This window comes from Hyla sarda, chromosome 3 (assembly GCF_029499605.1).
Source record: "Hyla sarda isolate aHylSar1 chromosome 3, aHylSar1.hap1, whole genome shotgun sequence".
NCBI classification, from domain to species: Eukaryota; Metazoa; Chordata; class Amphibia; order Anura; family Hylidae; genus Hyla; species Hyla sarda.
The window spans coordinates 167,507,243-167,526,753 of NC_079191.1; the positions used below are offsets into that span (position 1 = coordinate 167,507,243).

General features: G+C 41.2%; 1 protein-coding gene across 3 annotated transcripts in view; it reads left to right on the forward strand.

Moving 5' to 3' along the window:
• The window catches only part of P3H2 (prolyl 3-hydroxylase 2), a 223,095-nt gene that overhangs the window by 181,319 nt on the left and 22,265 nt on the right, over positions 1–19,511 (forward strand). For all 3 annotated transcript variants that reach the window (XM_056565435.1, XM_056565432.1, XM_056565433.1), the window contains exons 4-8: positions 3,137–3,268; positions 5,010–5,152; positions 6,787–6,876; positions 11,742–11,782; positions 13,570–13,658. In XM_056565435.1, coding sequence (XP_056421410.1) covers positions 3,137–3,268; positions 5,010–5,152; positions 6,787–6,876; positions 11,742–11,782; positions 13,570–13,658 — 495 coding nt within the window. The remainder of the gene's footprint in view (positions 1–3,136; positions 3,269–5,009; positions 5,153–6,786; positions 6,877–11,741; positions 11,783–13,569; positions 13,659–19,511) is intronic.

Here is a 19,511-nt window from a genome sequence, read left to right on the forward strand (position 1 = left end):
AAAGGGAGCCTGTCTGATTCAGTGGATGGAGGGATCACTTGGTGGGAGAGAGATCAATCTGCAACTAATGCAACATCTGTAGGCACCCTGATTGAAAACCACAGGTCTTTTGAATGGATGCAGCTAATTTATGTTTCAATGGGTTGGGTGGCTGATGTGTGGAAGGGAGGAAAATTGAATTATGGGATTTGTAGGCAAAAAAGAAAACTCAAGCAGGAAATACCAGTTCTCAAAATCTAGCCACAGTGTTATGGTAATTTCACAACATAGCCATTATTAGCCTTGGTTATCTGTTCAGAAGTCCCATAGAGAGTGAATGGAGTGATAACCATGCTGCCCTCTATTCTCTGGAAACAAGCAGCCTCCTTTCTTTTGATCAGTGAGGTCCAAATGCTATGGCCCCTGTTGATCAGAAGAGTTAAGCGCTCTAATACCCTGAGGGAGTGAATCAGTTCGGTATCTCCTGTCATGTAGATAGGGGGTTGAGTATCTTAAATTCAGTAATAAACCTTCACTTCATTAGTTTTTCTGCCACAATTTGACCTGTTCTCTGTCTGGAAAAGCCAAAGGCAATGCTGAGAAGTGACCCACATGTGGAAGCCTTTAGCATTCTGCAGCTACAATGAGAGGAAACACGTTCTTCGATTGCAAACAGCCCTGTAGAGCTCAGTATGTTGGCTGGAGGACAAGCTGCTATAAATCACCAGGAATTGTCTCCGGGCAAGTCCATCTTCACATCCCTGATGAAGTCTGAGAATGTGATCACTTCTCTGTGTGGCTCCACAAGAGTCCGTGATGAATAATAAGAAAAAAGGGGGAGACAGACAATACATTTGTCTCCATTTTTATGTATGAAGACATCTGCAACAATTCAACAATGCAAACATATGCTTAGAATGATACTTTCCTAATGATGTATATAATATATGCTGTAAAACGACTCAAGCCGGTCTCTATGAAAAAAAAAAAAACAGAAGGTAAGTAACAATATTATGGAGTCATATAGTAACCTATCCTCTTGGATTCTCACCTATGATGCTGCTGATGAGTATTGAGCCTTGCCCAGAAAATATGGAGCTAGAAAGCTGTACCTGCCGCACTATTCTGTATATTCCTGGCCCCGGCTCTCTCACGTAATATTCCCAGATATGTAGCATGACTTTGACTGATATTGGGCAATCCACCATAATCATGTCATGGATGACTGCTACATTTGCAAGCACAGAAGCAGAAACAGCCCTTCCACTGGGTTTCTCACTTTCAACACCAAAATAGCAACCCATTGTTTAACTGTTGCTTATAAAGGGCCACTGTCACCCAAGGTTTGGGACATTTCATTATGGATAGGCTGCACACCTCTCCATTGGAGAAGCAGGAACTTAAGCATGGCCCTATGCTCTTCCACATTGAACTTTTCTGGAGGTGCTGCAATGTTCACTTTGAACCAGAAAAATTAAGATATAAAGATAAGTTCAAAATCATAGGTAGTTGAATATATATATATATATATATATATATATATATATATAAATATATATATATACAGTGGTCCCTCAACATACGATGGTAATCTGTTCCAAATGGACCATCGTTTGTTGAAACCATCGTACGTTGAGGGATCCGTGCAAAGTAAAGAAAAGGACAGGGGTCTACAACCTGTGGACCTCCAGATGTTGCAAAACTACAACACCCAGCATGCCTGGACAGCCGTTGGCTGTCCGGGCATGCTGGGAGTTGTAGTTTTGCAACATCCGGAGATCCGCAGGTTGAAGACCACTGGTATTAAAGGTTGTACTCACGTGTCCCTGCCGCTCCGGACCATCACCGCTGCCCTGGATGTCGCCGTCCATTCCTGTCGCCGCGTCCCTGGGGTGTCCCCGGCGCTCCGGCAAGGCCTCTGCTTCCCCGGCATCCGCGCTCTCCGTCACAGCCATCACGTCGCTACGCACGCCACTCCTTTTGGATGATGGGACGGCGTGCGCAGCGACGTGATGACGTTGGAGGAGAGCGCCAACGATGCAGAGGATCCCGAAGAGGACGCGCCAGAGCCCCGAGGACAGGTGAGTGATCATAATCGGACCACACGGGGCACCGTAAACGGCTATCTGGTGGCAGCTGAAGCAGTCTGCGCTGCCGGATAGCCGTTTATGTGATGGCCCCGACATACAAAAGCATTGTATGTTGACGCTGCCTGCAACATGCGGTGGCCTCTGAGAGGCCATCGTATCTTGAAATGATCGTATTTCAGGGCCATCGTAGGTCGGGGGGTCTCTACCGTATATAAAAATAATTAAACAAATATATGTATCTTACAGCTTCCTAGCTTAAAGGGGTTATCCCGGAAAAAACTTTTTTTTTATATATCAACTGGCTCCAGAAAGTTAAACAAATTTGGAAATTACTTCTATTAAAAAATCTTAATCCTTTCAGTACTTATGAGCTTCTGAAGTTAAGGTTGTTCTTTTCTGCCTAAGTTATCCCTGATGACACGTGTCTCGGGAAACGCCCAGTTTAGAAGCAAATACCCATAGCCAACATCTTCTAAACTGGGCGGTTCCCGAGACACGTGTCATCACAGAGCACTTAAACAGAAAAGAACAACCTTAACTTCAGAAGCTCATAAGTACTGAAAGGATTAAGATTTTTTAATAGAAGTAATTTACACATCTGTTTAACTTTCCGAAGCCTTTTGATGTATAAAAAAAAGTTTTTTCCTGGAATGCCCCTTTAATTTTTTTGTGGGTAAGGCTCAATACTTATCAGCATAGTCCATAGTGCCCAGATAAGGCTGAAGTAGATACGGCTGACGTTCCCAAATGCTGGGGGAAAAAATCAGATCAAGGTTAAAAAAAAAAAAAGTGAAATCTCTCCAAAAACATGTCTTTAAGAGGATTACTTCCTTACCAAGACCAGAGTTTCTGTAGAAACTTCCCATCCCCCAGAAGACCACTTTTTGAGCAATTTTCGGGGGTTGTCTCTTTCTTTTAAGCTATAAACTCTCTAGTCACGTTGCTATTGGTGTTTTCTGTAAGTTCACTCCATGGCAAGAGGCAATACTACAGGTCCATGCTATAAGAGACTAATGTTGTAGGGCATAGGCATAACATTAACAGTATTTCCATGCTTTCATCCACAGATCACTATATGCAGGTCCTGGTATGTGAGCATGAATGTGTAAGAGATCTCTCTACACGTCCTGGACGTTTGTCACCAATTGAGAACTTCCTTCCTTTGCATTATGATTTCCTGCAGTTCAGCTATTACAGAGGTAATGTCCACCATATGTATAACTGGAGTTAGATAGAATGTAGTTATGCTGGAATTAGTTTTTGTAGCATTCATTCTTATCTTTAAGATGACTTTATAGGCAGCAATGCTATGTTGTAAAGGCTAGCTCCATGCAGACATTATTTGGTTTCACAATCTGACCTACACATCAGTCACATGGCTCTGTCAGGATAGGGAAATCATACTTTATTACTGTTTTCTTGGCACCCTGTTTCCATGTTAAGACCATTTGTTTGTATTTAGCGTTAGTGTTAACATCCCAATTTTTTGCATGGCAGAAGATTTTGACCATGTGAAGCAGTTGCACAAAAATATGAACACTCTACAGGGACAAATGTGAATACTAAGGCTGGGTTCACACTGTGGAATTTCTGGGCAGAATTTCTGACAGACATCAAGCCGGCGGCACTAGGACTGCGCAGACTGTATTGCCGTCCCCATAGATGTCAATGCATTTCTGAGCAGATCTCCCAAAAGATCCACCCAGAAATGCATTGCCGTCTATGGGGATTGCAATGCAGTCCGTGCGGTCTTAATGCCGCCGGCTAAATCTCTGGCAGAAATTCTGCCCAGAGATTCCGTAGTGTGAACCTAGCCTTAGGGTCTATTCACATGGCAGAATTTCTGCTTCCGCAATTTCACTTCCAGAATTCCACCTCAAATTAAAGCCCATAGACTTCTATGGGATTCCGCACTCCCATTCACACTTCTGAATTTCCGCTAGCGGACTTCTGCAGGTGGAAATTTAGAAGTGTGAATGAGAGTGCGGAATCCCATAGAAGTCTATGGGCTTTAATTTGAGGTGGAATTCTGCAAACGGAAATTCTGCTGTGTGAATAGACCCTTAGGGTGTAGTCCTGAAATAAAAGCATATGCAGGGCTAGCAGAAAAAAGCAAAAGCTAGGAATGAAGGCAGAGCTGTCTGGTGTGGGTATGGTCTTTTTTTTTTTTTAAGGGTGTGAGTGTGCATATAGAGACTGTGATAAAGTATTGCATGGTAGTACCATACGTACGGAGTGCAGAGGGTGCAGTGAGACTCAGGTCCAAGAGCCTGAGAGTCCCATAAAGACTCTCTTTACTCTAGGAGTAGACCTCTGCTATAAATAATGCTTTATAGCTTGGGACCCTGTAATAGCTTTGGCTTTTTGGCCCAGCAGCTTTGAAGGGGTACTTTTTTTTCAACTGGTGCCAGAAAGTTAAACAAATTTGTAAATTACTTCTATAAAAAAAATCTTAATCCGTCCAGTACTTTTTAGGGGCTGTATGCTACAGAGAAAATGTTTTTCTTTTTGGATTTCTCTTCTGCCATGACCACAGTGCTCTCTGCTGACCTCTGCTGTCCATTTTAGGAACTGTCCAGAGCAGGAGAAAATCCCCATAGCAAACATATGCTGCTCTGGACAGTTCCTAAAATGGACAGCAGAGGTCACCAGAGAGCACTGTGATCAAGACAGAAGAGAAATCCAAAAAGAAAAGCATTTCCTCTGTAGTATACAGACCCTAAAAAGTAATGGATTAAGATTTTTTAATAGAAGTAATTTACAAATCTGTTTAACTTTCTGGCACCAGTTGATTTGAAAAAAAAAGTTTTCCACGGGAGTAACCCTTTAAGTTATGCCCCTGCTCCTGTAGTAAATGTTAGCTATTTGGATTGTGCTTATTCTGATTTAATTATAATGTGATTGAAGTAATAATAATAATAATGATTTTTTAACAATCAGTTGGAGATCACGTGAAAGCTCTAGAATGTGCCAAATCCTACCTACTCTTCCATCCCAATGACTTGGATGTGTCTGAAAATGTCAGCTTTTATGAAAGCCTTATAAGTGTCTATATGGATCCAGCTGAGGTCAAACCTAGAAAGGTGAGATCATTCATTGAGGTGTGTGAAACTGCATTAGCATCCTAAAAGGTGACTATCCACCATTCATATGTCTGGATATTGCAACTTACTGATGTACTGATCCGAAAGACAGCTGATCTGTCAAAAGGTGTCATCAAAATTCAGTAGGTCACACAGCAAAGTCAGCAATTCTGTTTTCAGCGTTTCAGCTTTTATTTAAGTAACCAAAAGATGGATAGAAATATCATACAGATCTTCTACTGAAAGAGTTCTTCCATTGAAGAGCTAGAACAACAAACACCACCACTGTGTCGTACCCCCCCCCCCCCCCTTCCGAAATAAAATAATAATAAATAAAAAAAAGCAAAGCAAGTTCCTTCCCCTGTATGGGTTATGGATGGAACACTGGTGTTAACAAGCTCCATCGATACTCTTACTACATAGTAAAATAGGTTAATGTATAAAGGGGGAGATTTATCAAGAAATGTCTATGTTAGATCAAATTTCCACCTTTTTTTTGTCTATACTTTGACTAGAGTGCGCCTTATTCATCAATAATGCGCAGCGTAATGATGAATAAGGTGCAGCTCTCCTTTAGTGTGAAAAGTTGTCTAACGTACACCTTTTCTAAAAAAAAGAGTCAGAACAACATCCAGAGGTCTGGGTTCTCAACCCGTGGTACATGGACCCATAGGGGTACGCCACCGATTGAACGTTGGTATGCGAAAGCGCCGACAGATACTGGTCATGCACTAGCAAGTACTTGTCAGCGCATAGCCGGGCAAACCTCCAGCTGTTGCAAAACAACAATTCTCAGCATGCAGTGACAGAAGGGCATGCTGGGACTTGTAGTTATGCAACAGCTGGGGGCACACTGGTTGCAAATCACAGAGTTTGTTACATAACTCAGTGTTTCCCAACCCGTGTGCCTCCAGCTGTTGCAAAACGAAAACTCCCAGCATGCATGGTCTGTGAGTGCATGCTGGGATTTATAGTTTTGCAACAGCTGGAGGCACACGGGTTTGGAAACACAGATAATGTTTCCCAGACAGTGTGCCTCCAGTTGTTGCAAAACTACAACTCCCAGCATGCCCAGACTGCCGAAGGGCATGCTGGGAGTTGTAGTTCGGCAACATCTGGAAGAGCACAGATTGGAGACCACAGGCTGTCTGGGCATGCTGGGAGTTGTAGTTTTGAAACTCCTAGAAGCAGCAGCGAAGATTAGTGACGATCTTCACTGCTTCCTCTAATGCCGACACCGCCGCTGCCCCATTGCTTCCCCCATCACCAGTTTTATAATTACCTGTTCCCGGGGTCCGTGCTAATTCTGGCTCCTGAGTCATCCTGCACGCTGCGACTTTTGACAAAAGTCGCAAATGATAAATATGTGAGCACAACATGGTGAAAAAGAAAAAGTTCTACAGGTAGGCAAAAAGAGTAAAACTGTCTATATCAAAAGGCGCATAAAAGTCTCAAAATATGCTGCTTGCGTCTGAACTGCGCCTAAACAGAGACAAAAAAAATGCTCTAAAAGCAATGAGAAATCTCCCCCATAGTGCTTAAATATAGAATATAGACTTAGGTCTGTGTTCACACTGTAGTATGAAAGCAAGGTGGTTATATTATTAAATGGTTGTGGCTTATTGACTTTTCAGGAAGCAGCAGAATTTGTAAGGCGTCACAGACTGGAATCGGAGGTCCTCCATGTGGCAGCTGATGGTCTGGGATTCTTATACAATGAGCCAGTAAGTAAAGATAAAACAGATGAATTGTGTGCACATGTAGCTTAACTCCAAAACCTGAAATGCCAGGTGTGTCTGCAGATAAACCCATCATTATACCCACCCTATGTTACATTCCCAAATCCTATGAGGTTTTCTGATTCCCGCTTATAGGATTCACTCCCATTATAAGCAACCCACATAATACACAGACCGAATATGATGCCTTGTGGTTCTGGACTAGTTACATCTCGACTTGCAGACCCTTCTGTACTAAAATGCAGGTTGTAGCAATGTCCAATACAACAGAAAACACCATGCAGAACACAAGTGATCAGTAAAAGCAGACTGAAGCATTATAGAGACCTGCTTAGGAGTGCAGTATGTGATGCCTGGTCAGATGCAATAGCTGCATAGCGCTTTCTATTTAAACAGTTATACACAGATAGCTGACTACTTGGCCGAGAATGAGCAGAGATTTCCATGAATAATTTAATAGTTTTCCTGGAACTTTTCCCATAAAACTATATATCAATCTTTGCTCCATTCTCTCTGTATGGGACTTCTGAAGATATCTGAGTACAGGGTTTGACTATCTTTGCAGCCAAATAGAGAGTCAATTGAGCGGTTTGTATTCACTTGATGAACAAGGGACCTCCATTCTCGTGATCAATGGGGGTCCCAGAGGTCAGACCTCACTGATCAGTCACTAATCGCGTATCCTGTGATAACTTTTAATTTTAGGATAACCGCTTCAAATAGGTTAGTTTAGACAGCTACTTGCTTGATGCACCATTAAAGTGATCTGTCAGCAGCATCACCTGCACTAAGCTTCTGGTACTACCTGTTAGTGCAGATGACACTGATCTAAATGGCGGGGACCTTATTTTTCTCTGTGCCACCGTTGAGGAGATATCATTACAAATCCAAATATGTAAATGAGGGCCTTGGTGCACTTAGGACATTCTCTAGTCCCGAGGTGCACTGGTTTGTCTTCCTGGCCGTTCCCTTACTCCCCCTAATAAATATTCATATGTCCCAGCTACATGCTGAGATCCCACACGTGCACTGATCTAGTCAGGGCTGGATATCTCACATTGCATGAGATCTCAGCATGAAGCAGCTACATTAAGAAGAGGAAACATGAATATTTAATAGTTGGCTTGAGTAAGGGACTGGCCAGGAAGAAAAACCAGTGCACCTCAGGGCTAGGGAACGCCCTTAGTGCACCAAGGGCCTCATTTACATATTAAGACTTTTAACGTTATCTCAGGAACAGCCGCACCTTCTAAGGTAAGGTAACCACCATTTCCATTAGCAACACCCACAGTAGCATACAGTAACAGCAGGTTGGTGCAGGCAATGTAACTCTTAATCCACCATAAATCGCTTTTGCTAGGATTTTTTGCAAATCATAGCAAAATGCAGAGACATGTGTCAGAACTATTCAGGGCCAGTTCAAGCTTTATTTCATATAGGGACAACTTGTCACATAAGACACTTGGCTAGTCACAACCTGCTGTTGATACATCACTATCGCGATTGGCTGGCCTTCCCTTGTGATGGTCAGCGCTCTCAGGTGTCATTTGATGCCTGATCAACCTATTCACAGTACTGTGGGATCGGTGTGGCCTGTAGCCTTTGATAAAGCCAGTATATAATGAAAAAACGTTAGAGAGGATGGTGATATAGTTTTAGAGCGTCACTATTGTCAGATTGCCAATCTTATCACAGCCAGAATTCGCATTTTTCTATTTATACTAAAGAGGGCCTTGGGGGACGGGCAGAGCTCCGATCCGAGTTTGGGGCATGCTGACGTCATCTTCGCCGGGCGGCTGCTGCGCTCGGCTGATCAATATTGATAACCCCCCTCACTGCTCCTCCGCCTGTATTAGTGTACGGTGCATGCGCCGCTTACTGTGTGCTCTGGGCTTCTTACTTATCAAAGATGGCTGCAGCAGTGAAGCCGAGTGGAATGCCACTTCCGGGAGTACATAGTAAACTGCTCATGTGCTTTACAGTAACACAGGCGATGGAGCAGGGAGGAGGGGTATGAATATTGATGAGCCCGGTAAAGATAACGTCAGCGTGCCCCAAGCTCGGATTGGAGCTCATACATACAGTATATTTTGAGCAGACTTATTTTTATTCCCAAAAAATCTTAGTTCTTTAAAAAAGTGAAATAGAAGCTTATGGTATGTCACTTTACAAATGAGAATAAAAGCTTAACTCTGAAGACTCTCAAGTGATTACCTTGGGGTGACCAGTGTTCCCTATTGTTTCCTCCAGAGCCTGATTGATGGGCCAGTTTAACATCTAAATGAAAAGCATTTCCTTTTAACTTGAAGTGAAGTACTAATTCTTTCCTCCCCCTGTAATATCTGTGATATGAGCACACTTGTAGAGTGAGATATCACGGCTCATTTGACAGCGGCATTGCTCAAAGCATATGTGTACTCCAATCCATCCACAGAATAAATTCCTATAAAGAGCTCTAAAATGCTTTCATCTCTAAAGAATGTAGGTGAAGATGGGGCCTCTCCACACCAACGCATGATTTAGCTCAATAGTTCATGTCTGCAGTGTGTAGCGGAGCAGAACGGATTGTAATAAGGCGTCTTTCCTACCTCATTCAGCAGATCTCACTATGCGCAGAGCAGAGTGGACATTAATGCAGCATGAAAACCGGGATTTACAGAAACTAATTCATAGTTATTGTTACAGCTGAGCTGCAATCTGTTCTGTCAGAGATGGATTCACGCCGAGATTATTAAATAAAAGCTCTTGTTTCTCCTGGCAATGATACAAAAGTCATTTTATAATTTACTATCTGTGCCAGATCATAGATGCTCCTACAGTGATTGTTTTAGAATTGTACCGTTGAGAATGTGACTTCTGTACTGATAAATATTTGCTTCTGTTTGTATGAATGATGGCAGCCATCCGAGCTGTGATCTCAATGCTGTCCTGAGGACTGTAGGCTAAGACACTCTGTTAACTAGCACAACCACCACAGGATCACTGCAGTCTGTCATAGTCCCAGAACCTGAGCCGGCCCAAGACACTGTGCTGCCTGGCTTAAAGATTGAAATCCACTATATACAGGCCAATACCCCCCTATAGAGGTAGATACCAGCATTTCACAGTCTCTACAGAACGTAAAGGTGATCACATATAGATATATCCAATGACTCACAGGTGACATCTTCTCTGATCGGAGCTGTTCACTTTTCCTTTTCTTTTACATTCAGCATAGGCCATCATGAAAACTTCTCCGAGCTATGACCTGTATCCACAGAACCTGACAGACAAACATTTGGGCGCCAACATGCCATCGGTAGGACCACACAGGAATGTGCCGACTCTGTCCGTAGTCAGCAGAAAGAAAGGACAGGTTCATTCTTTCTGCAGACACGGAAATCGGGATTTCCACGCCAAAAACATCTGACACGGAAAATCAGCCGTGTGCACAGCACAACAGAATCCCATTGAATTCAACCGGACTCTGCTGCAGCTGAATTACCGTGCAGAATTCCAATGTGGAATTCCACATGGAAATTGAGACATGTGAACATATCCTTAAATGGGCACTCTCATTAAAACTAATTTTTGCTATTGCACTCCTTATAGTAAATGAAAAATGTTTCTAATATACTTTGTTAAAAAAAAAAATGAAGTTTTCTGTTTTATTTGTGCTTAAAAAAGCTCAAGAGCACATTTTCCCCCAACACAGGAAGTGCTGCCTGGAGTGCTGAGGGGGGGGGGGGTCCAGCCTCATCCAATCATAGCTCCTCTCACACATAACTGCCATATGCTGTTGGTTGGACCCCCCCCCCCCCCCTTCAGCACTCCAGGCGGCACTTCCTGTGTTTGGACTTTGGTCCAAAGTCTGTGTATGAGTTGGGGGAAAATGTGCTCTTGAGCTTTTTTAAGCACAAATAAAACATAGAAAACAAAGTATATTAGAAATATTTTTCTTTCACCATAAGGAGTGCAATAGCAAAAATTTGTTTTAATGAGAGTGACCCTTCAAAGAGGTACTCCGGTGGAAAACAATACTTTTCATATCAACTGGCTCCACAAAGTTAAATCAATTTGTAAATTACGTCTATATAAAAATTCTTAATCCTGTTGTATGCTCCACAGGAGGTTGAGTTGTTCTGTCTGACCACAGTGCTCTCTGCTGACACCTCTGTCCATGTCAGGAACTGTCCAAAATAGAAGCAAATCCCCATAGCAAACCTCTCCTGCTCCAGACAGTTCTTGACATAGACAGAGGTGTCAGCAGAGAGCACTGTGGTCAGACTGGAAAACTACTCGACTTCCTCTGGAAGTACTGGAAGGATTAAGATTTTTTTTAATAGAATTAATTTACAAATCTGTTAACTTTCTGGCACCAGTTGATTTAAAAGAAAAAAAATAATTGTTTTCCACCAGAGTTCTCCTTTAAGGGCTGTGCTCACCCACAGATCCAGGATGTTGGTGATGGTCAATCCAGAAGGTGCGACTACGCGACTATGATTACACCTGTCCTAAGCAGTGGGGGGTATCCTTTTTAGGAAGGAGCACAGGGCCTAGAGCTGGAGCTCCAGTAACTTCATTGATATATGGCATTCTTTTACTGCTGTAGGTCCATAATTGTTTATTCTATTTGTCCTATTATTATATAGAAGCACAAGGTTCTTTTCATGTATTTATATGGACTTTGAGCTCATCACATGCTCCATTGTATGTTGTATTACACTGGCATTGCCCCCTAGAAGCATATCTTCAGTTGTCTCACAAAGGATTGATATGGTGGCACATGAAGTGGCTACTGGTAAAACAAGTCTATAAGAGATAATACACAACACAGATTTGTAATGATTTCCTGTGTTCACTTCATATAGGATTTCTGGGTTACTGGTGGAGATCGGCAAGATGAAAACCGGTATGTAACAATTCCAAAGATTACGCTAAATTGAAAAGCTCCGATTTTTAAAAAAAGTTTTTCCAGTTCCTCATAATTTTCTCTACATGGATTCAAACAAACTTGTATCTAGGATATAGGGGCCCATGACCACTGTGTATATTTCCATAACAAGGCATCCATAGTCTGCTGATGCACCATATTGTACGTATGTCTCCAGTAATAGACAGGCACACAAAGATTATTGTTTTGTTTCAAACAGAATCAGTGAACCAAAATAACGTGGTGTTCTCCCCTGGAAACATTATTTCAAGAAAAGAAAACATTTCCTTAGAGAGAAACCATCATGGACACCCAAGCCCTCTCTAGATCTTCAGAATCTAGTTCTATACAAGCATGTTCCCATTTGTTCTAGTTGTGAACAATCTTGTTCCCAGCAAGCAGAGAGCTGAAAAATAATGAGGAACTGAAAGTTAAAAGTATGTTGTTATGTAGCAGGGACACTTTACTCCAGATTTGTAAGACTTATGTAGAAGGACATGTATGCCTGAACACGTGATCTAGAAAAATATAGAAAGTCTCTGTACAAGTGTATAAGAATTTTTTTTACAATCCTACGTATAACATATGTGGTATAACACATCAGCAGCCAGTATAGTGAAAATGCTGTGACCTTGACTTTATTAAATGCTTTCCAAAAATGTATATACAGTGTTTACTCAATTATCAACCCATCCTTTCTATTAGCTGCCTGTGCCAATACATATGATTTCTAAAGCTAGTGGGAAGGAACCAACACTATGTTCAGGACTCCTGGTCTAAGTGGGTGCTCAACGACTGAAAACAGGACTCAATACCCCATATCTAACATATCCACTGGGTAAAGAAGCGGCACTCCAAAGTAAGCGTGAAAGCAGCGTGGTTTTATTGAGAAAGGTCTCATTGTGTAGACCGAAACGTAGCACTGTAACTTGGATGGGTGAAAAAAACGCGCTGCTTTCACGCTTACTTTGGAGTGCCGCTTCTTTACCCAGTGGATATGATTTATAAACATGGTGAAGTATTTAAAGGGGTATTTTAACCTCCAAAAATTATCCACAGGGACAATCATCCCTCAAATAAATGGAGTGCACCCTGCTTGCATGGCTAATGGAGCATTCATTAAGTGGGCAATTTTCCTACATTCTCCCAGCAGTCTACCTCCTCTGATCAGCTTGTATGCCCTGTGGATAGAGTCTTGCCTTTGAAGTTGGGTATATTCATTAAAGGGGTACTCCGGCCCTAAGCCATCTTATCCCCTGGGGACCCCCGCAATCTCTCATGCAGCACCCACCTGTGTGAGCTGCATGCCAGCGCTGGAGGCTCCGAGTCTGAAGCCTCATGACTACGGGATCAGAGTATCGTGATGTCACGACTCCACCCCGTGTGATGTCACACCCACCCCCTCAATGTAAGTCTGTGGGAGCGGGCATGATGTCACAAGGGGGCGGAGTCGTGAGATCACGATACTCCGACCCCGTAGTCGTGAGGGTTCAGACTCGGAGCCTCCAGCGCTGGTGTGCAGCTCAAAAAGGTGGGTGCTGCATGAGAGATTGCGGGAATTCCCAGCAGCGGGACCCCCGCAATCAGACATCTTATCCCCTATCCTTTGGATAGAGGATAAGATGTCTTAGGGCTGGAGTACCCCTTTAACTAACATTAGGGAAGATAGATGAATGATCATTGGGTCCATTCATCCATTCTCTATTTTCATCCATTGTTGCACACAATTGCATATTTTTCCTTACTTATGGTCTAATCCGTTACAGAATTCTCTCTGGATCTGAACTCTTGGATGTCACTGGGCTCCTCTCAGGGAAGAAGGCTGTCCAGAAGATTGACAGAGAGTTGAGAGAAGGTAATAAAGTAATAACTGTTTTAGCATCACAATCTACACAGTAATGTGAATTTCCACTTAAAGGAGAACTGTAGTGCAATATAACTTATCCCCTATCTATAAGTTATAGATGGCGGGGGTGCGATCTATAACTTATCCCCTATCATTCAGAAGGAGCGTGTCCGTGTCCCATAGAGATACATGAAGGGGGCGTGTCTGCCGCAGCTTTCTGCTGGGGACTAAACGGTGCTTCCTGCAGACTGCTGCGGCCCCATACAGGAGATCGCGGGGGGGGGGTCCAGTGGTTGGACCCCTGCGATCTATAATCTGTAGTTTTAGCGATATGTTAAAGCGCACTACAGTTCTCCATATGCAAGTACTATGTTGTAAATGTTGTAGACAGGTGTATTATTTTTATGGGTAGGAGAAAGATGATACCCAGCACTCATCAGTGATGCACAGTGAAGATTTATTATGTCATAGTGTAATAGTATACTGGTGAGTGCTGGGTATCATCTTTCTTCTACCTGTGGCTTTACCCTACCTCGTGCACCACCGCAGATTCCACAGAAGTGCTGACATATCCCTGTATGGAACTTATAATTTTTATGGGTTCCTGTTGAGAACTTAAATGGGTACTCCCCTGGAAAACATTTCTTTAAAATCAACTGGTGCCAGAAAGTTAGGCTGGGTTCACACTACGATTTGTATCTACGGTTCCTGTATACAGCTGGGAGGAGGGGGCGGGGCTTAATCGTGGCGCCCGCACTCAGCCGTATAGGGGAACCGTATTTAATGCATGTCTATGAGCCGACCGGAGTGAACCGCAGCCTCCGGTCGGCTGCTTTTCGGCCGTATGTGGTTTCCCGACCGTAGGCAAAAACGCAGTCGACCACGTTTTTGTCTGCGGTCGCGAAACAGCATACGGCCGAAAAGCAGCTGACCGGAGGCTGCGGTTCACTCCGGTTGGCTCATAGACATGCATTAAATACGGTTCCCCTATATGGCTGAGTGCGGGCGCCGCAATTAAGCCCCGCCCCCCTCCTCCCAGCCATATACGGGAACTGTAGTTACAAATCGTAGTGTGAACCCTGCCTTAAACAGATTTGTAAATGACTTCTAGTAAAAAAAATATTAATCCTTCCAGTACTTATAAACTGCTATATGTTCCACAGGAAGTTATTTTCTTTTTGAATTTCCTTTCTGTCTGACCACAGTGTTCCCTGCTGACACCTCTGTCCATTTTAGGAACTGTCAGGAGTAGGAGCAAATTCCCATAAAAACTTATCCTGCTCCGGACAGATCCTAAAATGGACAGATGTGTCAGCAGAGAGAACTGTGGTCTGACAGAAAGGAAATTCAAAATGAAAAGAACTTCCTATGGAGCATACAACAGGTGATAAGTACAGGAAGGATTAAGATTTTTTTAACAGAAGTAATTTACAAATCTGTTTAACTTTCTGGCACCAGTTGATTTAAAAAAAATATATAAATCTTTCCCAGGGGAGTACCCCTTTAAGTACTAATATTCAATGTATAATGGCAAAGTGAATGGTGATGTGAAAAGGCTTTGGGCTGGATTGGCTCATCTAGAACATAATGGGGTTTCCTAATCTAAAAAAGCGTTCTATTGGCATTCAACTATTAAATTGTTTAATAAATAGACATAACCAATGCACCACAGGTGTCCAGGCTTCCTCGCTGCTTCTTGTTGATAGTGCCATGACATCCTCACTTGGCACCAACAACAAGAAACAGCAAGATATGCACTATTAAGTGAATGTATTAGAAATGTATCTTATTTAATGCCTTTTGAATCCTGTTATTAAAAATATAAATATCTCAATAATCCTTTTTTTCACCATGCTCAATAATTTATTTGTGTAAGACTAGGTTTATGCATTACAAAATACCATGCAGTGATCTGCCCCCCTTAGTTTTCACACAGGCTAAAATTAGAATGAAGTGTAACTATAACAAATCTTTCAGCCGTAGAATTTAAATATTAAAACATAAACAAATATAATGGTATATTAAAGGGATTGACACAAGAAGAAAACCTGTTTTAAATTAAGCTGGTTGAACGAAGTAGAAAAAAGTCGCACTCCCCAACCAGGAGCAGTATACAAAGTCTTGTCCTTTATTCACACCGGCAGAGTGGAACAATAAAACACGGTCACTCACCAGGGGAGCGAGAGCAGCCGCTCTCAAGATGCGGGGGCACACCACCAGAGGCGACTAGTTTCGCGTCACGACTTGACGCTTCTTCCGGTCAATAAGGTGTGTGGCGACATGAACGACAAACAAGATCTGTCAGCTTTTCTGTGAATCGGCTACCTCTGTTAGTTGGTTTTGTTTTAAGGATTGTTCATGTTATGTCATGATTTTAAAATGGTATGTGGTTTTCTCTCTTTACACTATAGTAATGTGTTACGGTCACCACGCCCCCTCTCTGTTTTAAGCTGTATAAAAACTTACCCACCTGAGCAGGTAGGCGTACACCTTATTGGCCGGAAGAAGCGTCAAACCGTGACGCGAAACTAGTCGCCTCTGGTGGTGTGCCTCCGCATCTTGAGAGCGGCTGCTCTCGCTCCCCTCGGGAGTGACCATCTTTTATTGTTCCACTTTGCCGGTGTGAATAAAGGACAAGACTTTGTATACTGCTCCTGGTTGGTGAGTGCGACTTTTTTCTACTTCGTTCAACTAGCTGATACAAGTTACTTTCACCTACCGGTCTGCACCTCCACGCAGCAGGTATTGTCCACTCCAAGGTCACAGCAGCATACCTATCCCGTATATTCTAGTTGGCTAATTGGATACAGCAGTGCCGGGCGCCATACCTGTTCTTGCAAACAATTCACCTGTTTTAAATTAAATTGTGTGGGTCCAGCTTTTGTAACACCAAATGATATCACCAGAGGCACCTATAGTCACATGTATTTATGTAGCATTACATCACCAGAGGCGCCTATAGTCACATATATATATATATGTAGCATTACATCACCAGAGGCGCCTATAGTCACATATATTTATGTAGCATTACATTACCAGAGGCGCCTATAGTCATATATATATATATATATATATATATATATATATATATATATATGTGTATATATAGCATTACATTACCAGAGGTGCCTATAGTCACATGTATTTATGTAGCATTACATCACCAGAGGCGCCTATAGTCATATATATATATATATATATATATATATATATGTATATATAGCATTACATTACCAGAGGTGCCTATAGTCACATGTATTTATGTAGCATTACATCACCAGAGGCGCCTATAGTCATATATATATATATATATATATATATATATATATATATATATATGTATATATAGCATTACATTACCAGAGGTGCCTATAGTCACATGTATTTATGTAGCATTACATCACCAGAGGCGCCTATAGTCACATATATATATGTAGCATTACATCACCAAAGGCGCCTATAGTCACATATATTTATGTAGCATTACATCACCAAAGGCGCCTATAGTCACATATATTTATGTAGCATTACATGTGCCTATAGTCACATATATTTATGTAGCATTACATGCACCTATAGTCCCATATATTTCTGTAGCATTACATGCGCCTATAGTCACATGTATTTATGTAGCATTACATCACCAGAGGCACCTATAGTCACATATATTTATGTAGCATTACATCACCAGAGGCGCCTATAGTCACATATATTTATGTAGCATTACATGCGCCTATAGTCCCATATATTTATGTAGCATTACATCACCAGAGGCGCCTATAGTCACATATATTTATGTAGCATTACATGCGCCTATAGTCCCATATATTTATGTAGCATTACATCACCAGAGGCACCTATAGTCACATATATTTATGTAGCATTACATGCGCCTATAGTCACATATATTTATACAAACCTATATAGCAAGAAACTGTGGCAGACGACAACGTGAATGCAAATAATGTTTATTGTTTAAAATTACAATAAAAACAGGATTGGCCTCTGACAAATATGGAACATCTCTCATATAGAAGCTACTAATATAAGGTAAAATGCCAGCATAGCATCTCAAGATAATAATAAAATTCTATATAGCAGCATAACAATATTTTAATTTTATGCTGCTATATAGAATTTTATTATTATCTTGAGATGCTATGCTGGCATTTTACCCTATAGTAGTAGCTTCTATATGAGAGATGTTCCATATTTGTCAGACGCCAATCCTGTTTTTATTGTAATTTTAAACAATAAATATTTGCATTCATGTTGTTGTCTGCCACAGTTTCTTGCTATATAGGTTTGTGTATTCGTGTTTCCTGTATTGGCAGTATAGATATGTCCAAATACATATAGCCTTAGGAGTACCGTAGGGACGTATTATAGTTCCCCTCCCATACTAGGCTTTATACCGTGTTTTGTTGGTGTAATCACATATATTTATGTAGCATTACATGCGCCTATAGTCCCATATATTTCTGTAGCATTACATCACCAGAGGCATCTATAGTCACATATATATATATATATATATATATATATATATGTAGCATTACATGTGCATATAGTCACATATATTTATGTAGCATTACATGTGCCTATAGTCACATATATTTATGTAGCATTACATCACCAGAGGCATCTATAGTCACACACATATATATATATATATATATATATATATATATATATATATATGTAGCATTACATGCGCCTATTGTCACATATATTTATGTAGCATTACATGCGCCTATAGTCACATATATTTATGTAGCATTACATGCGCTATAGTCACATATATTTCTGTAGCATTACATGCGCCTATAGTCACATGTATTTATGTAGCATTACATCACCAGAGGCGCCTATAGTCACATATATTTATGTAGCATTACATGCGCCTATAGTCACATATATTTATGTAGCATTACATGCGCCTATAGTCACATATATTTCTGTAGCATTACATGTGCCTATAGTCACATATATTCATGTAGCATTACATCACCAGAGGCGCCTATAGTCACATATATATATGTAGCATTACATGTGCCTATAGTCACATATATTTATGTAGCATTACATGCGCCTATAGTCACATATATTTATGTAGCATTACATGTGCCTATAGTCACATATATATATATATATATATGTAGCATTACATGTGCCTACACATATATATATGTAGCATTACATGTGCCTATAGTCACATATATTTATGTAGCATTACATGCGCCTATAGTCACATATATTTATGTAGCATTACATGCGCCTATAGTCACATATATTTATGTAGCATTACATGCGCCTATAGTCACATATATTTATGTAGCATTACATAACTTGTGTGCAGGCAAGTTGTTGTCATTAGACAACAGTAAATTTACAATAAGTATATTATCTATATTGTACTTTTGCCAACTATACAACAAGAGTGCTCTTAGATGTATATCTACTTCTCTAAAGATGTCATGTATCCAGGATCTGAGAAGGTTGTCCCCTCACCAGACAAATATTTTGTTGCACATTAGGTGAACATATACTTTGCTACACACTATGAGCACCAAGTGATGTCATAATAAGTGAGCAATTGTCATAAAATTGCACTGGATTGTTGTTTTGCTTTTTTATGAGTATAAATACATCTGTTTAGATACATTCAGAACCTTCTTCGCATAAACATAATATTCTATGGGGGATTAACCCTATAATCAAAACAGGGAGACCGATATTGATCTGAGACAGAAACTGTCTGGTTTTGCCCATAGAAAACAATCACAGTTCAGCTTTTATATATTAATGAGCTCTGGTTATAAAAAAAAAAAAAAAAAGTATGAGCTAATATTGGATGTT